Genomic DNA, 21,912 nt, shown 5'->3' on the forward strand with positions numbered 1-21,912 from the left:
AGATTTGCGGAGGCTGAGGGTAGGGGAAATAAATCCAGTCCGGGTTTTGTCTGAACGGGGGGACCGGAGAGCTGCGAGGAATGGCTCGCGAAGAGGGGGGCGGTGGTGGAAAACACACAACACAAACAGCTCGCGCGGAGGGACGGCAGCTGTAGGCCAGGACCGCGCGGGCGCAGCGGGCCGGGAGAGGCGCGCGCGGGCCCGGCCGCCGGCCGCATGGAGCGCAGCGCGGCCCGCGGCTCCGGGGCGGCAGCGGCGGCGGCGGCGGCGGCGGAGGCGGCAGCGCGCCGCTCGCTCACACCCACCCCCGCCCGCGGCCGCCGCGCCGCCCCGCCGTAGCCGCCGGCCGCCGGCGTCCCCGCGGGCCGGTCCAGCGAAGGCGGCGCCCGCGCCTCTGCAGCCAGTGGCAGCCGCAAGCCCGGGGAGGCGGCTCCCGCAGCCCCCCGCAGCCCCGCGCCCGGGGCGCCTGCGACCACAGCGGCCGCCCGGGGGAGGAAGAGGAGGAGGAGGAGGTGACAAACTCTCCGGCTCCGCGCCGCGGCTGGCAGCCCGCGGTCAGGCATGCAGGCGCGGCGTCTAGCCAAGCGCTCCAGCCTGGGCAGCCGCCGGGGGGGCGCCGCGTTGCAGGCGCCCGGACCCGCGCCTGCCAGGGAAGGCACCTTGCCCGGCCTCCCACCGCTCGGCCCGGGCCCGGCCGCGGCCCCAGCCTCAGCCCCGGCCCCGGCTCCGGCCCCGGCCCCGGCCCCGGCCCCGGCCCCGGAGAGCTGGAGGCCGCCGCTGCCGCCGCAGCGCAGCTCCGGGACCGGCCCCCCTCGGGCCGCCGGGGCCGCCGCCGCCTCGTCGCCTGTGCTGCTGCTTCTGGGGGAGGAAGACGAGGACGAGGAAGGCGGGAGCAGGCGGCGGAGGGGGCTCGGGCGGGTGGAGGAGAAGCCCCGAGGGGGCGCGGAGGAGGAGGATGACGACGAGGAAGACGAGGACGAGGAGGTGGTCGTCGAGGTGGTGGACGGCGACGACGACGAGGAGGACAGCGAGGAGCGCTTCATGCCCCTCGGCCCCGGCCGTGCGGTCCCCAAGGGCCCGGCCCGGGGCGCGTTGAAGGTGCGTGCTGGGCACGGCGGCGGGCGCGGGACCCGCCAGCCCGGGGAGAGAGACGGGCCCGGGCCCCCGGGCGAGGCGCGGGCTGAGGCCGGGGACTGGCGACCAGTGGAGGCCGGGCCGGGAGGGGTGTGTCAGGCGGCGCCGGCGGCGGAGCGAGGGAACTGATGAGCTCACACCTCGGGCCCCCAGCACCTTTCCGAGGCGGTCGCTGCCCCATCCCTCAAAGGCCGGGTCGGGTTTGTTGTCTCATGTGGGTGCAGGGAAAGGACACTTCTCCCTGGCGTGGTGGGGAACTTGGAGATGGGACGAGGTAGGCGCAGGTTTGCGCCCTGTGGGGACGCGCGAGGTAAGAGGGGGTGAGATTTTATTCTTCGCAGAGGAAGCAGGAGTGCCCTCCCTATTTTTGAGGTCTAGTCAAGCTTATTGAAACTAGCAAGCAGCTTCTCTTGTCAACCTTTCAATCCCTTCTTCATCCAAGAACAATTCTTGATGAGTTTCCATCACAGATGTTTGTAAGGCAATCTCTAAACCCAAAGCGAAAAACCAAGCCCTTGGTTTCTAAATGCATTTTGCTGGCAGCTTTTGGGAATGCCCGCCCCCCCCAACTCCCCTCTTTAAACTCGACATTGTTTAGCATTTGGATTTTTCCCCCTCCTCAGAATTGCAGATGGGGGGGGGGAGGAAATCGGGAAAAGTGGAGGTTATTTGGCATTTAAAATGGATGTGAGTTTCTGCTGAGAATTCTAGTGAAGTCTCTTGTGCACTGAAGCACTGGGAGATCTTTCCGTTTGTGTATCTTCAGGAGATAAGGGGTTTATTATTACACAACTGACTGGCTGGGCTTTCAAGCATGCGATTGGACAAAGCAAACCACGTTGAGGTTCATGCACAGTGTATGTTGCTAAGAAGTTTTGAGGGCAGCAAGTGGTAGGCGATGAAGTTAGTGCTTTTTCTCGAGAGCCGTTCTTAAAATCAACTGAGTAACTATTTACTGGAATTTTCAGAGGATAGTGGTATATCAGGAAGAAAAAAAAATACATAAACAAGTGAGCTTAATAGAGACTATTTATCTCCTGGGGCTTGGGGAAAAGGAAAAAACTCCTCAAAGCATGAAATTGCAATTCCAAAGAAATGCTAAACATCAGCATTAGAATATCCCCAGAATAGACATAGGCACAAATTTCTTTCCTAGACCACCCTGGAAGTAGCAGCTCTAGGAGTGAGAAATTTTCAGCAAGTAGTCATTGGGGATGATATTTTTTGACAGTTGTGTGTTGGAATCTAAACAGAGAGCACTCTCATTACCATGTTCTGCTAAAAAGCCTGTATTGTATGGCTATAAGATATAACTGCGTTTAGAATTAAGTCATATGGCATCAGTGATACTGAGTAAGGAGAGCAGTGATTCCTTAGTGTTTTTTTTTTTCCAGCAATACTGAAAATATGTCTTGTGGCTTATAATTTGTAACAGAAAAATCATAATTTATGCTGTGTGATCAAAGTAAACCTAATGTAGGAAAAAAAAATCAAACCTATAGAAACAGGATAACAGGGTGTGGTAATTCACATTATCAAAAAAGATTATTCCCATCTCCAAACAGATTTCTGTTAACTTTTTTTAAAAATGGGCTTCATTTTATAACATTTCTTGGGCCCACAGCTTTTTAGTAATGTATATGTTGAATAGTTTGAGGTATAATTCTTTTCACTTTTTACTGCTTAAGTGATATCTTGACACTGGATCTGAAGAGATTTTCTAATGGAATATAGCAGATCATTTTATTCTAATGCATATAAAATGTCAACAACTTCTGAATATGCTTATGCATTCATTTATTCAATATTTATTGAGCATCTCCTGGGTGCCAGGTGCTATTCTAGAACATAGCAGTGGGCACCTTCCAGATGCTCAAGCTTAGTAAGAGGAGTCATAGCAATAATCAAACAAACAAATAAGTGTGGTGCTTGAGATTGTGATGCATGCTATGAGGGAAGTAATGGTATCACAGAGTCTAGGAGAAGGCTATTATGGGGTAGACCTCCCTTAGGAGGGGACATTTGATCTGAGACATGTATCTTGGGAAGATCTGTCCATTGGAGGGAATAACAATTGCCAAAGTCCTGAGGTGGGAGGGATAAAGAGATGAGGATGGCTAGAACTTGGGAGGTACGAGATCTGTCAACGAGGCAGGTAGGAGCCAACAACCTAGGGCTTCGTGGGCTTTTTGAAGTAGAATATGAAGTCTTTGGAAAGTCTTAGGCTGTAAAGGCATACCAGGTGGTTTGTATTTTCAAAAAAAAAAAAAAATTGCTGTTGTATGGATTGTAGAAGACAGCAAGGAGAATCAGGGAGACCGTTAGGCGGTTGTTGCTGTAGTCCTGGTGGGAGAGGAGAGCAGTTTAGACTAGGTTGACAGGAATGGAGTTAGAAAAGAGGAGACAAATTCAGGATCTGTTTTGAAGATTGACGTGTAAGGACTTGCCGATGGATTAGGGGAGGATGGTAAAGGAGTGAGAAGCCCCACTCTAAATGTTTTTTGAATGTGCCATTTGCTGAGATTGGGAAACCTGGGGACACAACAGATTTTTGCGAAGGAAAAATCAAGTGTTCTTCTTGGACGTGTTAACTCTGAGATGACAATTAGACATGTAAATGGGAATGTAATTAAGCAGCTGGCTGTAGGTTGGGGAGCTGAGGGGAGAGGTCAGGGCTAGAGAGAAAAATCTGGGAGTCAGCAGCATGTTGATAATCATTTAAAGCTGGGGACTAGGAAGGGAGTGCAGTAGGTCAAGAGAGAAGAGCCTTGAGACAGACTTGGGCACAGCCTTGTTCAAGTTTGGGTGTAGGAGGCGAAGCCAGCCAAGCTGGGCTTGAAGCAATAGCCAGTCAAGTCAAAGGAAACTAGAGAATGAAAGTCCTGTAAGCCAAGGGAGGAAATCATTCTAAAGGTGGAGAGTGGTGAGCTGTGTTAAATACTACTGGGATGTTGAATAAGATTAAGCATAGAGACGTATCCACTTAGATGAAATAATGTGGAACGTACCGGTATTCTTGACAAAAGAATGTGAAGACAGTGATGTGAATCCAGCGGGCAGAGCCGTGAATGGGAGGCGAGGACATAGTGAGACATATGAAAAACTATTTTAACAAGTTTTGTTGGAAAAGAGCAGAGAGAAGGGGGAATACCTAGAGGGCATATAGTCTAGATTTTTTTTTTTTTTAAAGATAGGATACAGTAGACTCTAGGTACTATAGCATTATGGGAATTTTCTGGTGTGTCTGGCAGATGCCTTCATTTGCTATTCCTGTGTACCAAATTACCACAGACTTTTTGGCTTGCAATAGTTCTCACAGTATCTGTGGGTTAGGAGTCGAGGCTCCACTTAACTGGTCTGTTGCTCAGTCTCACGTGGTTGCAATCAAGGTGTTAAGCCGGCTGTTTTTTCATCAGAAGGCCTAACTGGGGAAGAACCCACCTACAAGTGTACTGAGGTTGTGAGCAGAATTCATTCCCCTGCATCTAGGTCTGAGGGTCCCAGCTTCTTGCTGGCTTTTGCCTGCAGGCTGCCCTCAGCTCCTAAATGCACTTTCCCCCACCTCTGCTCCCCTGTTACTTGTGCTTCCACAACATGACCTCTTACTTCATCAAGCCAGCGCCTGTCTTAGCAAGTTAAAGTCTCATATAATTAATTCCCTGTAATCGCAGGAACAATACTCCATCATTTTTGCTATATTCTATTCTTAGGAATGGGTTATAAGTTCCACTTAATGGAAGATTTTCAGGAGATATCTATATTTTTATACACACACACACACACACACACACAGCTTGGAGGAGGGTGAGGAAAGTTCTTGGGAAAGTCACAGTGGAGGAGATCTGTAACCCAAGTACAGGGGTTGGCCTTTGACAGAAGCAAGGAAACTTTCTTCCATTGAATTAAAGAGAAGGTGGAGAAGACAGGCTCAGATGTGGGCAGTTGTATATTGGATGACAGTCAGGTGAAGTAGTATTTGTCTATGGCTTCTGTTCTCCCCAGTGCAGCAAAGGGGTGGGGTGGGGCATCAGCTGAGAGTGGAGGAGAGTTGAAGTAAGAGTTGAAGGCATGGCACAGTGCTGTGGGAGAGTAGGAGAGCAAACATACTGAGAAAGCAAATGGAGTTTCCAGATAGTATCAAGGGCCCATCTGATGTCAATGGTTTTCCATTTATGGTGCAAGCAGCCTGTCTAGGTACGTGATTTTTTCCAGATTCATTCCACTGACTCACGCATGGAGCAATAATAATAAATAATGTTTATTGAGTGCCTACTATGGTCAGTACAAGTCTAAGTGTATAGTGTCATTCCAACCTTATTAAATATTCAGGAGTCAGACATTATTACTATCATCTGCATTTTATGGAAGTGATAAGCAACTTAAAGATATACAGGTATTGGGTGGCAGAGCAGGTGTTTGAACCCTGGAAAGCTGAACTCCAGTGCTACCACCCGTATGCCTTATACTATATTGTTTCTTTGCAGACAACGTAGACAGCAGGATTCAGCAGGGATAGGGTTTTGCCAGGTGGGTGAGCAATGGAAAGAAAGAGAAGAACATATTGTTGAGGAAGTTGGCACAGCTGTGACTCTAATGATGGGCTATGGGATTTAAGAGAAGTAAGGACGGGAGGGGGGGGTGAGGGATAGTGAAAAGGCCATAGATCAATGGATTGGAGAAAACAAAGAGTTAACCAATAAAGTCAATAAAAGGATGGGAATAAAATGCAGGACAGTTTGGATTCCAAAATATCATTAGTATGAATTCAAATGCATATTTGCCAAATATTTATGAATATTTGGCAAGAACTACAGTAAATGCTTTGTGTGAAGGAGGATCTCATTAGAAACGATGACTTGGTAATCAGTATGGCCCCATTCTCCACAACTCAGGACACTGACTCAGAAATGAAATATCACACCTGACATAGTGTAGCCACAGGTTCATATCCATGGCCTGTGCTTTTAGTCACTATACTGGAATTTCCCATAATTTACTTGCCCATTTACTTCCAGGAGGACTAGGGATGGCTAAGGAGGTTGAGGATTAGATGCTTTGAAGTATCTGAGATATATTGCTCAATTGTTATAATAGACACTAATTTAGACTTTAAATGAGATAACAAGAGAAACTTCGTATTATAGTTTTCAATTCCTGATCAAAGGAGGCTTACATATTTATCTGCAGTGGCAAGATTCTACCTTCCACTCCCCTCAAAACGTGAACCTCCTAGGGGCTCCTATATAAGAAATACTAAGTAGGATAGTAAACAATATCCTTATCCAGAGTTTAATTTAAAAAAATACAAGAACACTGCCAAATGGAGGAAGGATTCCCTAGTAAGTTGTTATTCAATGAAACAAAATAGTAGGGGTAGAGATGATAAGGCCAAGGGTTGTGCTCTGGGATGCTGTATATTAGTGTAAGGATAAGAATGGAAGCATCTGAAGGGATTGATAATTTATTGGCATAATACACTTAAGAAAACACTGAACATGAAAGACTGCTAGTGCTTCTATCAAAATTGCATCTTTTGAAAAACTGTGAAGAAAGACTTAAATGAGATAATATGTCTAAGTTCCCACTTTGGACGCTCAATAAATATTAATTGAATGGAATCTGCTTTCTATGTGCCAGCTCTTCAGGGATAGTTAACTCATCTATTAGACTATATCTTGAATATCAGATGACTTTAAGAATCCTTTGGCAGGATCTGTGCAGCAAACACTGAATTCCAATTTGCTAACAAGCATGTGTCTTGCAAATGGTCTGTCTTGGCTCAAGCGAAAGGCATGTGCTTAAGATACCAGACAAAGTTGTCATTCACTGAATCGTAGACTGCTGGAGTTGGAAGGGAAACAGAGATTATCTAGTAATCCAATACCCTCGTTTGACCACTGAGGGCACCGAGACCATGAAAGATGAAATGCCTTGTCCTGAGAGGGTTGCTTAGCAAGTTTGGTGGGGCCAGGATTAGCACCCTGGTCTGCCAACCCAAAGTTACGGCCCTCCTTTCTAGGTTAGTTTCTTGGGCCCGAGAATGTTCTGCAGTTTACTGCCTCAGAACCGTAGCTAGAGAAGTCACAGCTTTTTGAAGTGGTCACTGCTTATCGACTTCTATTTTTAGAATGTTCCTCCTAGATAAAGTGCCTCAGGTAGAGGTGGCCTCACTGTGGCTGTGGTAGCATGTGATAGGATGGGCAGGACCCCCCCCCCGCCCCCCCCGGGAATCCTGCCCAGGCCAGTCCGCCATCCCTATGCAGTTTCCAACGGACATGTGCACTCAGCCCTCAAATGGGACCTCGCCTCCTCCACCACAATTTTACTACCAGTTGACTCTGGAAGCATTAGAAAAAAGAGGAGGAAAAGTGAGAAGTCAAGCCTTACCCCCAATCTTCTTATCCCGCCTCTTTGCGAGGAGTCAGACAGAAACCTACAGCCCTGTGTGTGTTTGATTTCTTAAAATATAGAGACCCCATTCATTTGTAAGTCTGGCCCAGTCAGATTACCGTGTCTTCCATCTCAAGAAGGGCTCGGAGATGAGAAGCATGGGAGAATTTTTGTCCCTACCTTCTGACCTTCATGGAACAACTGGTCTTCTCACAGCAGCTTAATGTCAAGTGTGGTAAAGTAGAAGAAACTTGACCTTTCAGTTGCCCTGTGCAGTCTCATTTTACGATAAATGTATAGTTTCCATTAGGCTTTCTGAAATATTTGAGAATATTCTGAGGCTCTCGTTACCAGCCTTCTAGCCCATCCAAATCCGTATCATTGAAAGAAGGATGACTTCCTTTGGTTTGCTTGTCCGTACTCCTGTCCATTCCCTCATTCCCACAGTGGATAAGACCTACCTTCAGGGAGCCCACAGTCTAACAAATTCCTGCCAGATTGTCTATAAAGAAGTTCTAATTCCTTTTCCCTCCTTATCCCTAACACCAAGATTAGATCTACTGAGAGACCTTATTTGGCTTCCACAATGGATGTAATTTTGATATATACCCTAAAACAATTGTAGCCAAACAATCTGTATGAAGAAGATGTTACGGTTTGGCCAGGAGGTGATTTCTGAGTAGCTAGTCTAAGCATGAGTTTAAATCACTGAATCTGGCAAATAACCTTGGGTTGTTCTCACTAACTGCATGAAGTGGAACAGGATACAACTGAGATATGTGCAGTAGAATTAGAGTGATTAAATTTTTACACTTCATTGAGGATACTGTTTTAGAAAATCCAGTGTTAACGGTTTATATACAGGGGAAAGAGGCTCAACTCAAGTTTTGAAGGTAGGTCTGTACTTTCAGGGTAAAAAATTTGCAATAACATACAAAAGGGGTACGTTCATCCTGTGGAACTCCATGGGGCCTTGAGGTACAAAGAGAATTAAAGGATCCTGCTTGTCTGTTGCTCTGTGAGGACTGACTTAGAGTGTGTTATCTTGACACTATGCCCAACAGTTACCAGTGACACACTTGCTTTCCTTATGTTCTTGTCATAATGGAAGGTTAAGTGAAAGTAAAATCTCCTTGATTCAGACGAATTGGGGATGGCTCGTCAAAATAAGTGAATGTCGAAAGTGCTCCAACATTTTAAATTAAACCCAATTTTTAAAGAGGCTGTGTGCCTTGAAATATGATTTTATAAAACCAGCAGACAGAATAATTATAGTGCCTTAGTGTGACCTTCATTGTGGGCTCATTAGTGACATGGGAGAGAACAGGCTTGAGTCAAAGCAGGTGATCCTGCTGGCTGCCCTTTACCCCACTGTTACTTCTCTGTAGATCCAGAAGGGATATAACAGACTATGGGTTCAAATTCTGCCATCTCCCCTTAATAGTTGCATGGCTTATCAGGTTGTTTAATGTCTCTATGCTTCAGTGTTAGCATCTATGAAATTGGGATAATATTGTCTTGTCATTGCCTCTTATTATTGAATATGACCCAAAGAGCTCCTGAAATTTGATATGGATGGCAGCTTATTTCCTTTATGCTTTCAGAAAGGAATCTTTTGTAAAATTTTCCTCAAGGATCTGTGAGTTATTTTGACTATTACAACTTTCTCTTTATTTCATGCTATGGAGGTATTTAAAAATCTACTTCCTGAAGTGACTTTGTTCATCTGAACTCTCTGGTGTTTCATTGTATGTATGGTGAGCTTGAATCTTCCTTTTCATCTCAGGAAGCTGTGAGTCATTTATCAACTTGTGCAAAGAGGACAGAGGTGTTCTATATCTTAGGTTCATCAGTCTGTTCAGATCTATAGCTCTTATATTGAAGTAAATCTGGCTACTATCCAAAGGGGCGAGAAGAGGCTTACCATATACAATGTGCGTTGTTAAAAGCTGCAGTAGAAATACAGTGATGTCATCTCCTACCACCTCTAACTTGCAAATAGCTAAGAATCTCTGAGGTGTGTGTTTGCCCTTCCCATCCTCCTCTGCATTTGTGTTCAGGACCTGTTGTACTTTTGTTTGGTGAAGAAGTCATTCTTTGTTTTTTCAGTAGATGGGGATGTGTAGCCTAAAGTGTACCTTTAAACTCTTGTACCTACTTGCTTCTATTATTGGGGGGATATCCAGAAGGAGGAGAAAAGGACACTGTGCTTAAACAACTTGGGGAAATTCTGGTTAAAAACAGAGGCACAGGGGCGCCTGGGTGGCTCAGTGGGTTAAGCCACTGTCTTCGGCTCAGGTCATGATCTCAGGGTCCTGGGATCGAGCCCCGCATCGGGCTCTCTGCTCAGCCGGGAGCCTGCTTTCCCCCTCTTTCTCTGCCTGCCTCTCTGCCTACTTGTGATCTCTCTCTCTCTGTCACATAAAAAAATAAAATTAAATTAAATTTAAAAAAAAAACAGAGGCACAGATTTTTTTAATTTACAAAATATTTTAAACATATAGGAAATTGGGAGAGTAGTACAACACTCATATACCTATGAAGAAATTATTGATCGTAGATACCAAGGGCCGTTTTGGGTTTCTAAGAAGGTGAATATAGGTTGTGGCATTTATATATTTATTAGATTACAGAGCCCTTTTTTCTGGAGCATCTTTTCCTTTGGGTAGATTTTAGGAAATACTGGTTTATAATTATTTTATAAATGAGAAATCCATGGATAACGGTCTTGGGATAAATAACTAAAACTCCATTATTAAAGAAATAAATTGTCATGTGTAGAGAAAGATTAAAATGTCATTTGGGGTGGGAGAGTGTGCCTGGGTAGCTGTCAGTTAAGTGTTCAACTCTTGATTTTGGCACAGGTCATGATCTCAGGGTTGTGAGATTGAGCCCAGCATCAGGCTCTGTGCTAATATGGAGCCTACTTAAGATTCTTTCTCTCCCTCTGCTCACCTCCCTGCCCCCATCATGCTCTCTCTTTCTCTTAAAAAAAAGAAGAAAAAGTTGTTTGTGGATCATGCAATCTTCAAAATATTCCCCTCATAAAGCTGATAATTTTTCAGTATCAAGTTTCTAAAAAAATTTTTTTCACTTGTATATCTGTGAATATTGTTTTTGTGTGTGAAATTTAAAAACTGGTAGAGAACACTACCTTTCTTGGTAAATCAAGCTCCACTATGGGTCTGGTGGAGGAGATGGGAGGTGTGAGAGGTGCTATCATAGCAGAATTAAAAGTGCTGAGGGAACAGAAAATCACAAGGTGTTTATGCTCAGGAAAATGTATTCAATGACACGTTTTCCACATTATAAAGGAAAAATGATTTAAAATATCAGAATAGTCTAAATAAAAAGAACATATGAAATCACTAGGACATTGAAATTGACACATTTCCTGTAAACAAGAGTATGACTATTGCAAAATAGGAGGTTAAGCTTTTGTGAACACCAAATACTTTGTATAAGGACTCTTTATTGTATATTGTTCAATATTTATATCAGTATTACCCAACATTTAATGCATCCTAATTAATAGGGGGCCCTCATAGTTAACTTCATTTGACCCTCTTTGTGATCTGGAAGGTGTATGTTATTAATCCCATTTGTAGATATGGAAAATAAGCCTCAGAGAAGATAGGGCAATTTCTTTCTATCTATCTATCTATCTATCTATCTATCATAATTTTGTATCAGATGATGTAGGTATTTGTCAAACACTGTTGAAAACAGTGGGTTCAACAGACTTTAAAAATAATTGGAATTTGTACTTAAGCAACAGTGGTAATTTAAACAGTGAGAAGACTTTATTTTGGAGTAAATTATAAAAACAATATGAAATTCAATTTTCATAAACACTTTCATATAGCTTGTGCATGCTTCACAAGTCAACTACAAGTGTTTAGTAAAGACCAAACCTCACTAATTACTATTAATTTGGGCTAGGACTCAAAGTTTATTTAATAATAATTTTTTAGAAAATTAAGCTGTTGAAGCATTCAGAGAAAAACAACTTGTTCCATACAAGGGAACCCCCATAAGACAATCAGATTTCTCAGCAAATATATTACAGGCCAGATGGAAGTAGCATGATATATTTAAAATGCTAAAAGGGAAAAAAATTCTAACCAAGAATACTCTACCAAGAAAGGTTGTCATTTAGAATTGAAGAGATAAAGAGCTATCTAGACAAACAAAAGCCAAAGAATCCATCACCACTAAACCAGCCTTACAAGAAATGTTAAAGGGCTTCTTTAAGCTGAAAAGAAAGGGTACTAATTAGTAACAATAAAACATGTGAACGTAAAACTCTCACTGGTAAAGGTAAATGTAGTGAATCGGTCACTTACAAAGCTAATGTGAAAGTCAAAAGACAAAAATAGTAAAAATAACTATACCTATAATAACTAAAGGACACACAAAATAAAAAAGATGAAAAATGTTACATCAAAAACATAAAACTTGGGGAAGAGGAGTAAAATGGTAGAGTTTCAGAATGTGTCCACAAACTTAAGTTGCTCTTATCTTGTTATAAAGTAGACTGTTATATGTGAGCCTCATGGTATAACCACAAAGCAAAAACTTATAGTGGATACACAGAAAATAAAATGAGAAAGGAACCTAGGCATAACACTACAGAAAATCATTAAACCACAAAGGAAGAAAGCAAGAGGACAATGGGACAGAGAGAAATAGCCGGAAAACAGTTAATAAAATGGCAATAATTACATACCCATCAATAATTACTTAAATGTAAATGGACCAAATTCTCCAAACAGAAGACACAGAGTAGCTAAATGGCTTAAAAAACAAGACCAATCAAAAGCAAACAAACAACAAACAAGAAAAACCAAAATCCATCTATATGCTGCCTACAAAAAACTCACTTCAGATGCAAGGACACAACATACTGAAAATGAAGGGATGGAAAAAGCTGTTTCATGCAAATGGAAACCAAAGGAAATCCAGGATAGCAAAAAAACCCTTTAAAACAAAAATTGTAATAAAAGACAAAGATGGGCATTACATAATGATAAAGGGATCACTCCAGCAAGAAGATATAACACTTGTTAATATTTATGCAGCCATTAGGAGCACCTAATATATAACCTAACTATATAAAATGAATATTAACAGGTTTACAGGAGAAACTGACACCAATACAATAATGTTAGGGGACTTCAATATCCCACTTATATCAGTGGATAGATCATCCAGGCAGAAAATCAATAAGGAAATATCAGCATTAAATGACATATTTGGTCAGATGGACTTAATAGGTATATACATCCAACCTGCAGTACACACATTCTTCTTGAGGATGTATGGAATCTAAGTGTACATATTGTTCAGGGTAGACCTTATGGTAGGCCACAAAACAAGTCTCAGTAAATTCAAGAAGGTTGAAATGTCAAGCATCTTTTCCAATCACAATGGTATGGCACTAGAAGTCAATTACACGTAGAAAACTGGAAAAATCACAAATATGTGGAGATTAGGTCATGCTACTGAACAACCAATGGGTCAATGAAGAAATCAAAGAAGAATTTAAAAAAATACCTTGAAACAAATGAAACTGGACATTTAATATACCAAAATCTATGAGATGCAGCAAAAGCCCTAAGAGGAAAGTTTATAGAAATACAGGCCTACCTCAAGAAACAAAAGGACCTCAAATAAACAATCTAACATTATGCCTTGGGGAACTAGAAAAAAAGTAAAAGAAGCCCAGTATTGGTAGGAGGAAGGAAATAACAGAACAGAAATAAATGAAATAAGGACTAAAAATACAATGGAAAAGATCAATGGAATTAAAACCTGGTTCTTTGAAAAGATAAACAAAATTGGCAAACCTTTAACTAGACTCACTAAAGAGAAAGGAGAAAGGGGCTCAAATAAAATCAGAAATGAAAGTGAAGTTACAACTGATACCAAGGAACTAAAAAGGATCATAAGAGACTACTACAAATGATTATATGCCAAAAAATTGGACATCCTAGAAGAAATGGATAAATTTCTAGAAACATACAATCTTCTAAGACCAAATCTTGAAAAAATAGAAAATCTGAATAAACTGATTGAAAGTAAAGAGATTGAATCAGTAATCAAAAAATGCCCAACAAATAAAAGATTAAGACCAAACAGTTTCACTGGTGATTCCTACCAAATGCTCAAAGATTTAATATTATCTTTTCCAAACTTTTTTAAAAAAATTAAGGAGGAGGGAATGCTTCTAAATTCATGTTTAGAGGCCAGTATTACTATGATACCAAAATCAGACAAGGACACCACAAAAAAAGAAAATTACAGGCCAATATCACTGTTGAACATAGATGCAAAGTCTTCAATAAAATATTAGCAAACTGAATTCAACAACACATTAAAAGGACCATAAACCATGAGCAAGTAGGATTTATTATAGGGATGCAAGGTTGTTTCAAGATCCATAAATCAATTAATGTGACACACCACACTAAAAAATGAAGGGTAAAAATCATATGATCATCTGAATAAATGCACAAAACACTTAACAAAATTTAACACCCATTTATTATAAAAAAAAAAAACTCAGTGAAGTGGGTATAGATAGAACATACCTCAGCATAATAAATGCCATATAAGATAAGCTCACAGCTAAGACTATACTCAATGGCAAAAATCCGAAAATCTGAAAGCTTTTCCTTTATGATCAGAAAGAAGATCCCCACTCTCACCACTTTTATTCAACATAATTATATTAGAAATCTTAGTCATAACTTTGAATCAATAAGAAGAAAGACATCCAAATTTGAAAGGAAGAAGTAAAACTGTCAGTATTTGCAGATGACATGATTTTATATATAGAAAACCCTAAAGATTCCACCAAAAATCTGTTAGAACCAATATATGAATTCAGTAAAATTGCAGGGTACAAAATCAAGATGCAAAAATTTGTTGCATTTTTATGTACTAACAATGAATGAAAATGAATGAAAAGAGAAATTAAGAAAAACCCATTTGCAATTGCATTAAAAATAATAAAATACCTAGGAATAAATTTAGCCAAGGAGGTGCAAGACCTATACACTGAAATCATGAGACATTGAAGAAGACAAAAATAACTGGAAAGATTACATACTCATGGACTAGAAGAATTAATATTGCTAAGATGTCCACATTCCCAGACCAATCTATAGATTTATGTGTAACTCCTATTAAAATACCAAAGGCATTTTTCACAGAAATAGAACAAACTTTCTAAAATTTGTATGGAACCACAATAGATCCCAAATAACCAAAGCAATCTTGGGGAAGAACAAGCTGGAGTCATTACACTTTTTAATTTCAGACTATATTACAAAACCATAGTAATCAAAACAGGGTGGTATTACCAGTAAAACAGACAAACATTCAATGGAACAGAATAGAGAGCCCAGAAAGAAACCCATGCTTATACACTCAATTAATTAATTTATGACAAAGGAGATAATAATATACAATGAGGAAAGGGAAACCTCTTCCATAAATGGTGTTGGGAAAACTGGACAGCTACTTGTAAAAGAATGAAACTGGCCCACTATCTTATACCATACATAAAAATTAATTCAAAATGAATTAAAGACTTGAATGTAAGACCTGAAATCATAAAACTCCTGAAGGAAACATAAGAGGTCAGCTCCTTGACATTGGCCTTAGTGATGTTTTTTTGGATCTATCCCCAAAGCAAGAACAGCAAAAGCAAAAATAAACAAATGGGACTACATCAAATTAAAAAAGCTTCTGCACATTGAAGGAAACTATTAATGAAATGAAAAGGCAGTGTACTGAATGGGAAAGGATATTGCAAATCATATATCTAGTAAGGGATTAATATCTAAAATGTGTAAAGAACTCATACAACTCAACAACAACATTCCAATTAAAAAATGGGCAGAGTATCTGAATAGATATTTTTCCAAAGAAAATGTTAGCTAACAGGTACAAGAAAAGATGCCCAACATCACTCATCATCAGGGAAATGCAAATCAAAACCACAATGAAATAAAGGAAACCCTCAAGTGCTATTGGGGGGAATGTAAATTTGTATAGGCACTATGGAAAGCAGTACGGAAGTTCCTCAAAAAATTAGAACAACCATATGATTCAATAATTCCACTTCTGGGTATATATTCAAAGAAAATTAAAACATTAATTCAAAAAAATATATATGCACTTCTATGTTTATTGCAGCATTATTTACAATAGCCAAGATAGGGAAACAACCCAAGTGTCCATTGATGGATAAATAGATAAAGATACGATACATAAACACACACACCTATACACAATAGAATACTACTAAGACATAAAAAGAATGAAATCTTGTCATTTGCTATAGCATGGATGAACCCATTATGCTAAGTGAAATAAGTTAGACAGGGGCTCCTGCTTGGCTCATTGGGTTAAAGCCTCTGCCTTCGGCTCAGGTTGTGATCCCAGCGTGCTGGGACTGAGCCCCGTATCTGGCTCTCTAGTCAGCGGGACGCCTGCTTCTCCCTCTCTCTCTCTGCCTGCCTCTCTGCCTACTTGTGATCTCTGTCTGTCAAGTAAATAAATAAAATCTTTAAAAAAAAAAAAGAGAAAGACAAAAACCATATGATATCACTTATATATGGAATCTAAAAAACAAAACAAAACTCATGGATGCAGAGAACAGATTGGTGGTTGCCAGAGGGGACAGGTTTGTAGGGTATGTGAAATGGGTGAAGGGGATCAAGAGATACACACTTCCAGTTATAAAATAAATAAGTCATGGGGATGTAATGTATAATGTGGGCACTGTAGCCAATACTATTGTAGTTCAAATTTGAAATTTACTAAGAAAGCAAATTTTAAAAGTTCTCATCACAAGAAAAAAAAAGAAATTTTATAATTTTTTATCATGACAGATGGAAAATAGACTTAATTGTTGTGATCATTCACCAATGTATACAAATGTGAAATCATTATGTGGTACACCTGAAACTGATATAATGTTGTATGTCAATTATTTCAATGAAAAAAAAAGTATAATTTTGAAAATGTTATCAATTAGCAGGTTCACATACTTAGAACTCAAAATTCATTTAACAAAATATGAGAGAAATAACGTAAATATTAGAATAAGGATCTTAGAACTTATAAAACTGAGTACATGAAGAGTATCTGAAAGAAAAACAATCATGTTTCATTAAGTATTAGTTGCGGTGTCTTAGAAAGGGAGGAAAATGGGCACCTGACTCCATGTAAGCACTGACCTAGTGGCATCTTAAAGTGGGAATGTGGTGGTTGGCAGTGAGAGAGGTGCCACTTGAAGGTCTGAAGTGACCCAAGGTAGGGTTTACAGAAAGAGAGCAGGCTCTTCTATTTGCATTTCTTGTTACATGAGTGCTTGGTGGGTGGTTAAGAGGTTCTGAAAATGTGCATTTAGCCATCTGTTGGGTGACAGCAATTTTTTTTTAGCTCTTTATTCTCTCTTTTTTTTTTTAAGATTTTATTTATTTATTTGACAGAGATCACAAGTAGGCAGAGAGGCGGGCAGAGAGAGAGGAGGAAGCAGGACTCTGGGATCATGACCTGAGCTGAAGGCAGAGGCTTTAACCCACTGAGCCACCCAGGTGCCCCTTTAGCTCTTTATTCTTATTCTAAAAGAGATTTCTATTCAAATAGGTTATTCTCTCAACTATATTGATTTTGATCACTTGAGTTTTTCCTTGCAATCTAGCATAAAGGTTATTAGGGAAAACTATTTTTACTTTAAAACTTTTAATAGATATGGTATAGTTTTCACTGTAAACTATGCCTGTGTTTTTATGTTAAAATTGAGATACCTTAAAGATCTTATTTAAATTCAGAGATCAGGGCGCCTGGGTGGCTCAGTGGGTTAAAGCCTCTGCCTTCGGCTCAGGTCATGGTCCCAGGGTCCTGGGATCGAGCCCCGCATCGGGCCCTCTGCTCAGCAGGGAGCCTGCTTCCTCCTCTCTCTCTGCCTTCTTCTCTGTGATCTCCGTCTGTCAAATAAATAAATAAAATCTTTAAAAAAAATAAATTCAGAGATCAGTTGGTGGTTTGATTGTTAAATTTTTTTTGTCTATTTTATTCAATATCATGGTTATTTCATTCAACAATATTCACTCAGCTCCTATTCTTTGCCAGCTACAAGGGCACAGGCAAGAACAAGACCAGGAAAGAGTTCCTGTTCACGCCATACTTGAAGAGACAGTAGACTTTGTGTACAGTGGTATGTTACTGAGATAGGAATGTGTGGAGGAAGAAAGATATATATTATATATATAACATAATTGATAAACCCCTAGCTATACTGATTTTAAAAAGAGAGAGAGAACACAGATTACAAATATCAAGAAGGAAAGAGAGGATATCACTACTGAAACTACAGACTTTAAAAGGATATTTAAGACTGTACCTGTAAGGCAAATAATACATTATATGTTAATTAAAAAAATTTTTTAAGGATATTTAAGACATTTTACTTTATGTCTGTAGAGTTTATGCCAATACCTTTGATGGCTTAGATGAAATGGGAAAATTTCTTGAAAAATATAAATTAACAAAACTGACCACAAGAAGTAATAGGATATTTCAATAACCCACCATCTGTTAAATAAATGGAATTTATAATTAAGGACCTTTGTACATGGAAAACTCTAGGCCTGCATGGCTTCACCAGTGAACTCTATCAAATACTTAAGGAAGAAATAATACCAATCTCACAAAAACTTTTACTAAAAAAGAAGATGGAATTTTCCAAATACATTGTATGAGGCCAACATAACCCTGATATTAAAAATATACAATGATATTACAAATAAAGAACATTGTAGACTTTTATGTACATAGACAAAAACTACTAAACAAAATATTAGCAAATCAAAGCTAGCCATATAAAAATGAATAGTATATTATGATCAAAGTTCACCCTCCCCGAGAATGTACTTGTGGTGAAATACTTGACAATCATTTGGTATGATTAACTGTATTAGTAGACCAAAAGGGAAAAGCCACATGATCATCTCAGTAGATGCAGAGAAAACAAAGTTCACCAATTTGTGATTTTAAAAAAATTCTCAACAAATTAGAAATAGGGAAATTCCTCAGACTGATAAAAGAGCGCATGTAAGAAACCTATAACTAATATCACACTTAATACCAAAATCAGTTTACCAATATCAGGAACAAGGTAAGGATGTGTGCTCTAACCCCTTTGGTCAACGTTGTGTTGGAAGTTTAGCCAGTGTGATATAGCAAGAAAAATATTTGAAAGATATAATCTTTAGAAAAACAGAAAGTAGGGGCACCTGGGTGGCTCAGGCAGTTAAACAACTGCTTTGGGCTCAGGTCATGATCCCAGGGTCCTGAGATGGAGCCTCACATTAGACTCCCTGCTCAGGAGGGAAGTCTGCTTCTCCCCCTCCCTCTGCTTATGTTCTCTCACTCTCTTTCAAATAAATAAATAAAGTCTTTTAAAAAAATAAAAATAAATTTTAAAAAAGTAAAACTGTCTTTCTTTGCAGATGATATGCTCATATACAGAGAAAAATCCTAAGGGATTGACAAAACTACTAGAACTAACCAGTGAACTTAACAAAGTAACTGTATACAAGGCCATTTTATAAAAATCAGTTGCATTGGGGACACCTGTGTGCTAGAGTAGGTTGAGCATCCAACTCTTGTTTCAGTTTAGGTCATAATCTCAGGGTTGTTAGATTGTGCCCCACATTGGGCTCCATACTCAATACCAAGTCTGCTTGGGCTTCTCTCTCTCTCCGTCTGCCTCTCCCCACCACACACTTTCTCTCTCTGTCTCTCAAACAAATCTTCTAAAAAAAAAAATCAGTTGCATGTACCACATTTAGAAAATAAAATTTGAAAAAATTACAAGGACCTCAAAGACTAAACATCTGGGGATAAAATTAAATAGAAATGTGAAAAATAAAAGATGTGTGAGATCTATAAAATATTGATGAGATTAATTTTAAAAGACCTAAATAAATGAATCAATATACCATGTTCAATGAGAAGACTCAATATGGTTAAGTTGTCAGTTCTCCACAAATTGACTTATAGATTCAACAGAGTCCCAAACAAAATCTCAGCAGGAATTTTTGCAGAAATTGACAAGCTAATATAAAATGTGTGGAAATGCTTGGGGCGCCTGGGTGGCTCAGTTGTTAAGCATCTGCCTTTGGCTCAGGTCATGATCCCAGGGTCCTGTGATGGGTGGAGCCCCACACTGGGCTCCCTGCTGGGTGGGAAGCCTGCTTCTCTCTCTTCCACTCCCTCTCCTTGTGTTCCTGCTCTTGCTGTCTCTCTCTCTATATATAAAATGTGTGGAAATGTAAAATAGTTATAATAGCAAAACAGTTTTGAAAAATAAGAATGAAATTGGAGGACTTATTGTTCTTGAGTTTGGGACTTGCTATAAAGTGAAAGTAATCTGAACAGTGTGCTCCTGGTTCTACAGGATAGACAGGTTTATGTAACAATAAAAAGCTCCCAAACTGATCCACATAAAAATGGTTCAACTAAGGCACCAGAGAAATTCAGCGAAGTCTTTTCAACTAATAATCCTAGAAAGGACTAACCAAATGGAAAGAACAACAACAATAACAAAAAACCCTGTACTCTTACCTTGTACCATACACAAAAATTAGTTCAAAATGAATCAGATACAAATGTCAGCTAAAACTTAACAAAGCTTCTTAGAGAAAATAGAAGAGAATATCTTTGTTACCTTAGGGTAGGCAAAGATTTTTCAGTTCAGAACCAGAAAGCACAGATAGAAGAGAAAAACAAATTAAAAAATTAGACTTCATCAAAATTGGAGACAATTGTTTGTCAAAAGATACAAGAAAAGAGAGGAAAAATTAAGTAAATTTCCTCTTCTGTCACTTTCATCTTGGGATATCCAAACATTAGATTCATTTAGTGCCTACTTTGTACGAGCCACTTTACTGGATGCAGAGATTATACTACTGAACCGAAGGACGTGGTCCTCATGGAATATTCAGTTTGGTGGGAGAATAGTCAAGCTAACAATACGAAATGACAACTTCAAGGATAGTGAAAGCATGGGACTCATATTACAGTTTTCACTTTACAAATGCAGAAACCTAGCAGTGGTTAATGATTTGCTAAGTTGCAAAGCCAGTCTAAGCTCATTTTTGCTGATTCTTGTTCTCCAGTCTCCCCCCACCCCTTTTTCTTTCCTGTTGTTTTAAGCAAAAAAAGAGTAGAACTTAAAACTTCAGCTTAGTGACTAGGATCAAGTAGTAAATGGTATTCATGTTTTTAGTTTACTACAAAGAGAAATAGAATTGTGGCTATTTAAAGAAATTCCATTTTAATGTTGCTGTCTTAACAGCCTTGTTTTAAAATTAGTTTTTCAGACTCTGATACCAACACCGAAGTTAGGCAAGTTTCTCTAATTATATTCTCTTGTAATGTAATGCCCAGTGAATTGGAAAGGAGAGCTCTTGCTCAGGCAGCCCCTCTAATCTTTGCTAAGTATTTTTGGTGTATCCTTTTTAAAAAGTTGGCAAAATTGACAGGAAGGCACTGGGGAGTAGAAGTAGAGAAAAATAGAGGACTTGGAGCTTATCATTTGAGGAAGAAGTCTTTGCTTTTTATATACATAATGGGAAATGAATGCTTTTGTCCATCTTCCCACCCTTTGATTTGTGATATAAAACGTTGATTATGTCTTATGTTCTTTCAGTACTTTACACTCTGTAAAGTCATTTCAGATACAGTACCTCTTGTAAAATCCTTAACAGTCGTTAGTGTTTTAGTTTAAACATGAGGCAACCACGGCAAAAGGTTAAATGGTTCTTTCCAGATGATGTAATCAATGACTTTGAATTTTTTCCTTCTGATCTTTCTCCCTGCTTTTGTCTCCTCTGCCATAAGTTTGTAGGATTTTCATGCTGGTGTCTTCCGTTCAGACTCATTCTTGCATTAGTCTCCTGTTTACTCATGTCAGACTAGTAGTACTCGTCTTGTTTCTCAGCGACTTCCAGCCCATCATCATTGCCTCCCCTTCCCCCCAAAAGGCCTATTGATTCCCATTTTCTCCCGTATCCAGTAAAAATATTTGCATAGGAGTGGATGCTCGGTCAACACTCAGATCAATAGAAAATGAAAGAACAAGCAAGTCATTGTACAAATGCTCTCGAAGGATTTTCCTTTATCACCTTCCGTTCTGTGTATCGTCTCTTACTGCACCCTATTTGGTTTTTCCATCATGCTATTTTCTTTTCCAGTAATTACTGTGGTATCCTCACTGTTTACTTTTTTTTTTCCGCTGCTTACTTTTTGTTTGCATTTCCTCCTCATTTAAGTCAGGTTTTTCACAGAACTGAAATTTGGCATTTC

At 39.9% G+C, this 21,912-nt stretch overlaps 1 protein-coding gene across 1 annotated transcript in view; it reads left to right on the forward strand.

Moving 5' to 3' along the window:
- The first annotated feature begins 433 nt into the window (after nucleotides 1-433).
- Nucleotides 434-21,912, forward strand: part of ZNF704 (zinc finger protein 704) — a 236,126-nt gene continuing 214,647 nt past the window's right edge. Inside the window, exon 1 of the mRNA XM_047725931.1 lies at nucleotides 434-1,098. Within this exon, the coding sequence (XP_047581887.1) occupies nucleotides 562-1,098 (537 nt within the window). The 5' untranslated portion in view covers nucleotides 434-561. The remainder of the gene's footprint in view (nucleotides 1,099-21,912) is intronic.

Source organism: Lutra lutra, chromosome 4 (assembly GCF_902655055.1).
Source record: "Lutra lutra chromosome 4, mLutLut1.2, whole genome shotgun sequence".
Classification (NCBI taxonomy): Eukaryota; Metazoa; Chordata; class Mammalia; order Carnivora; family Mustelidae; genus Lutra; species Lutra lutra.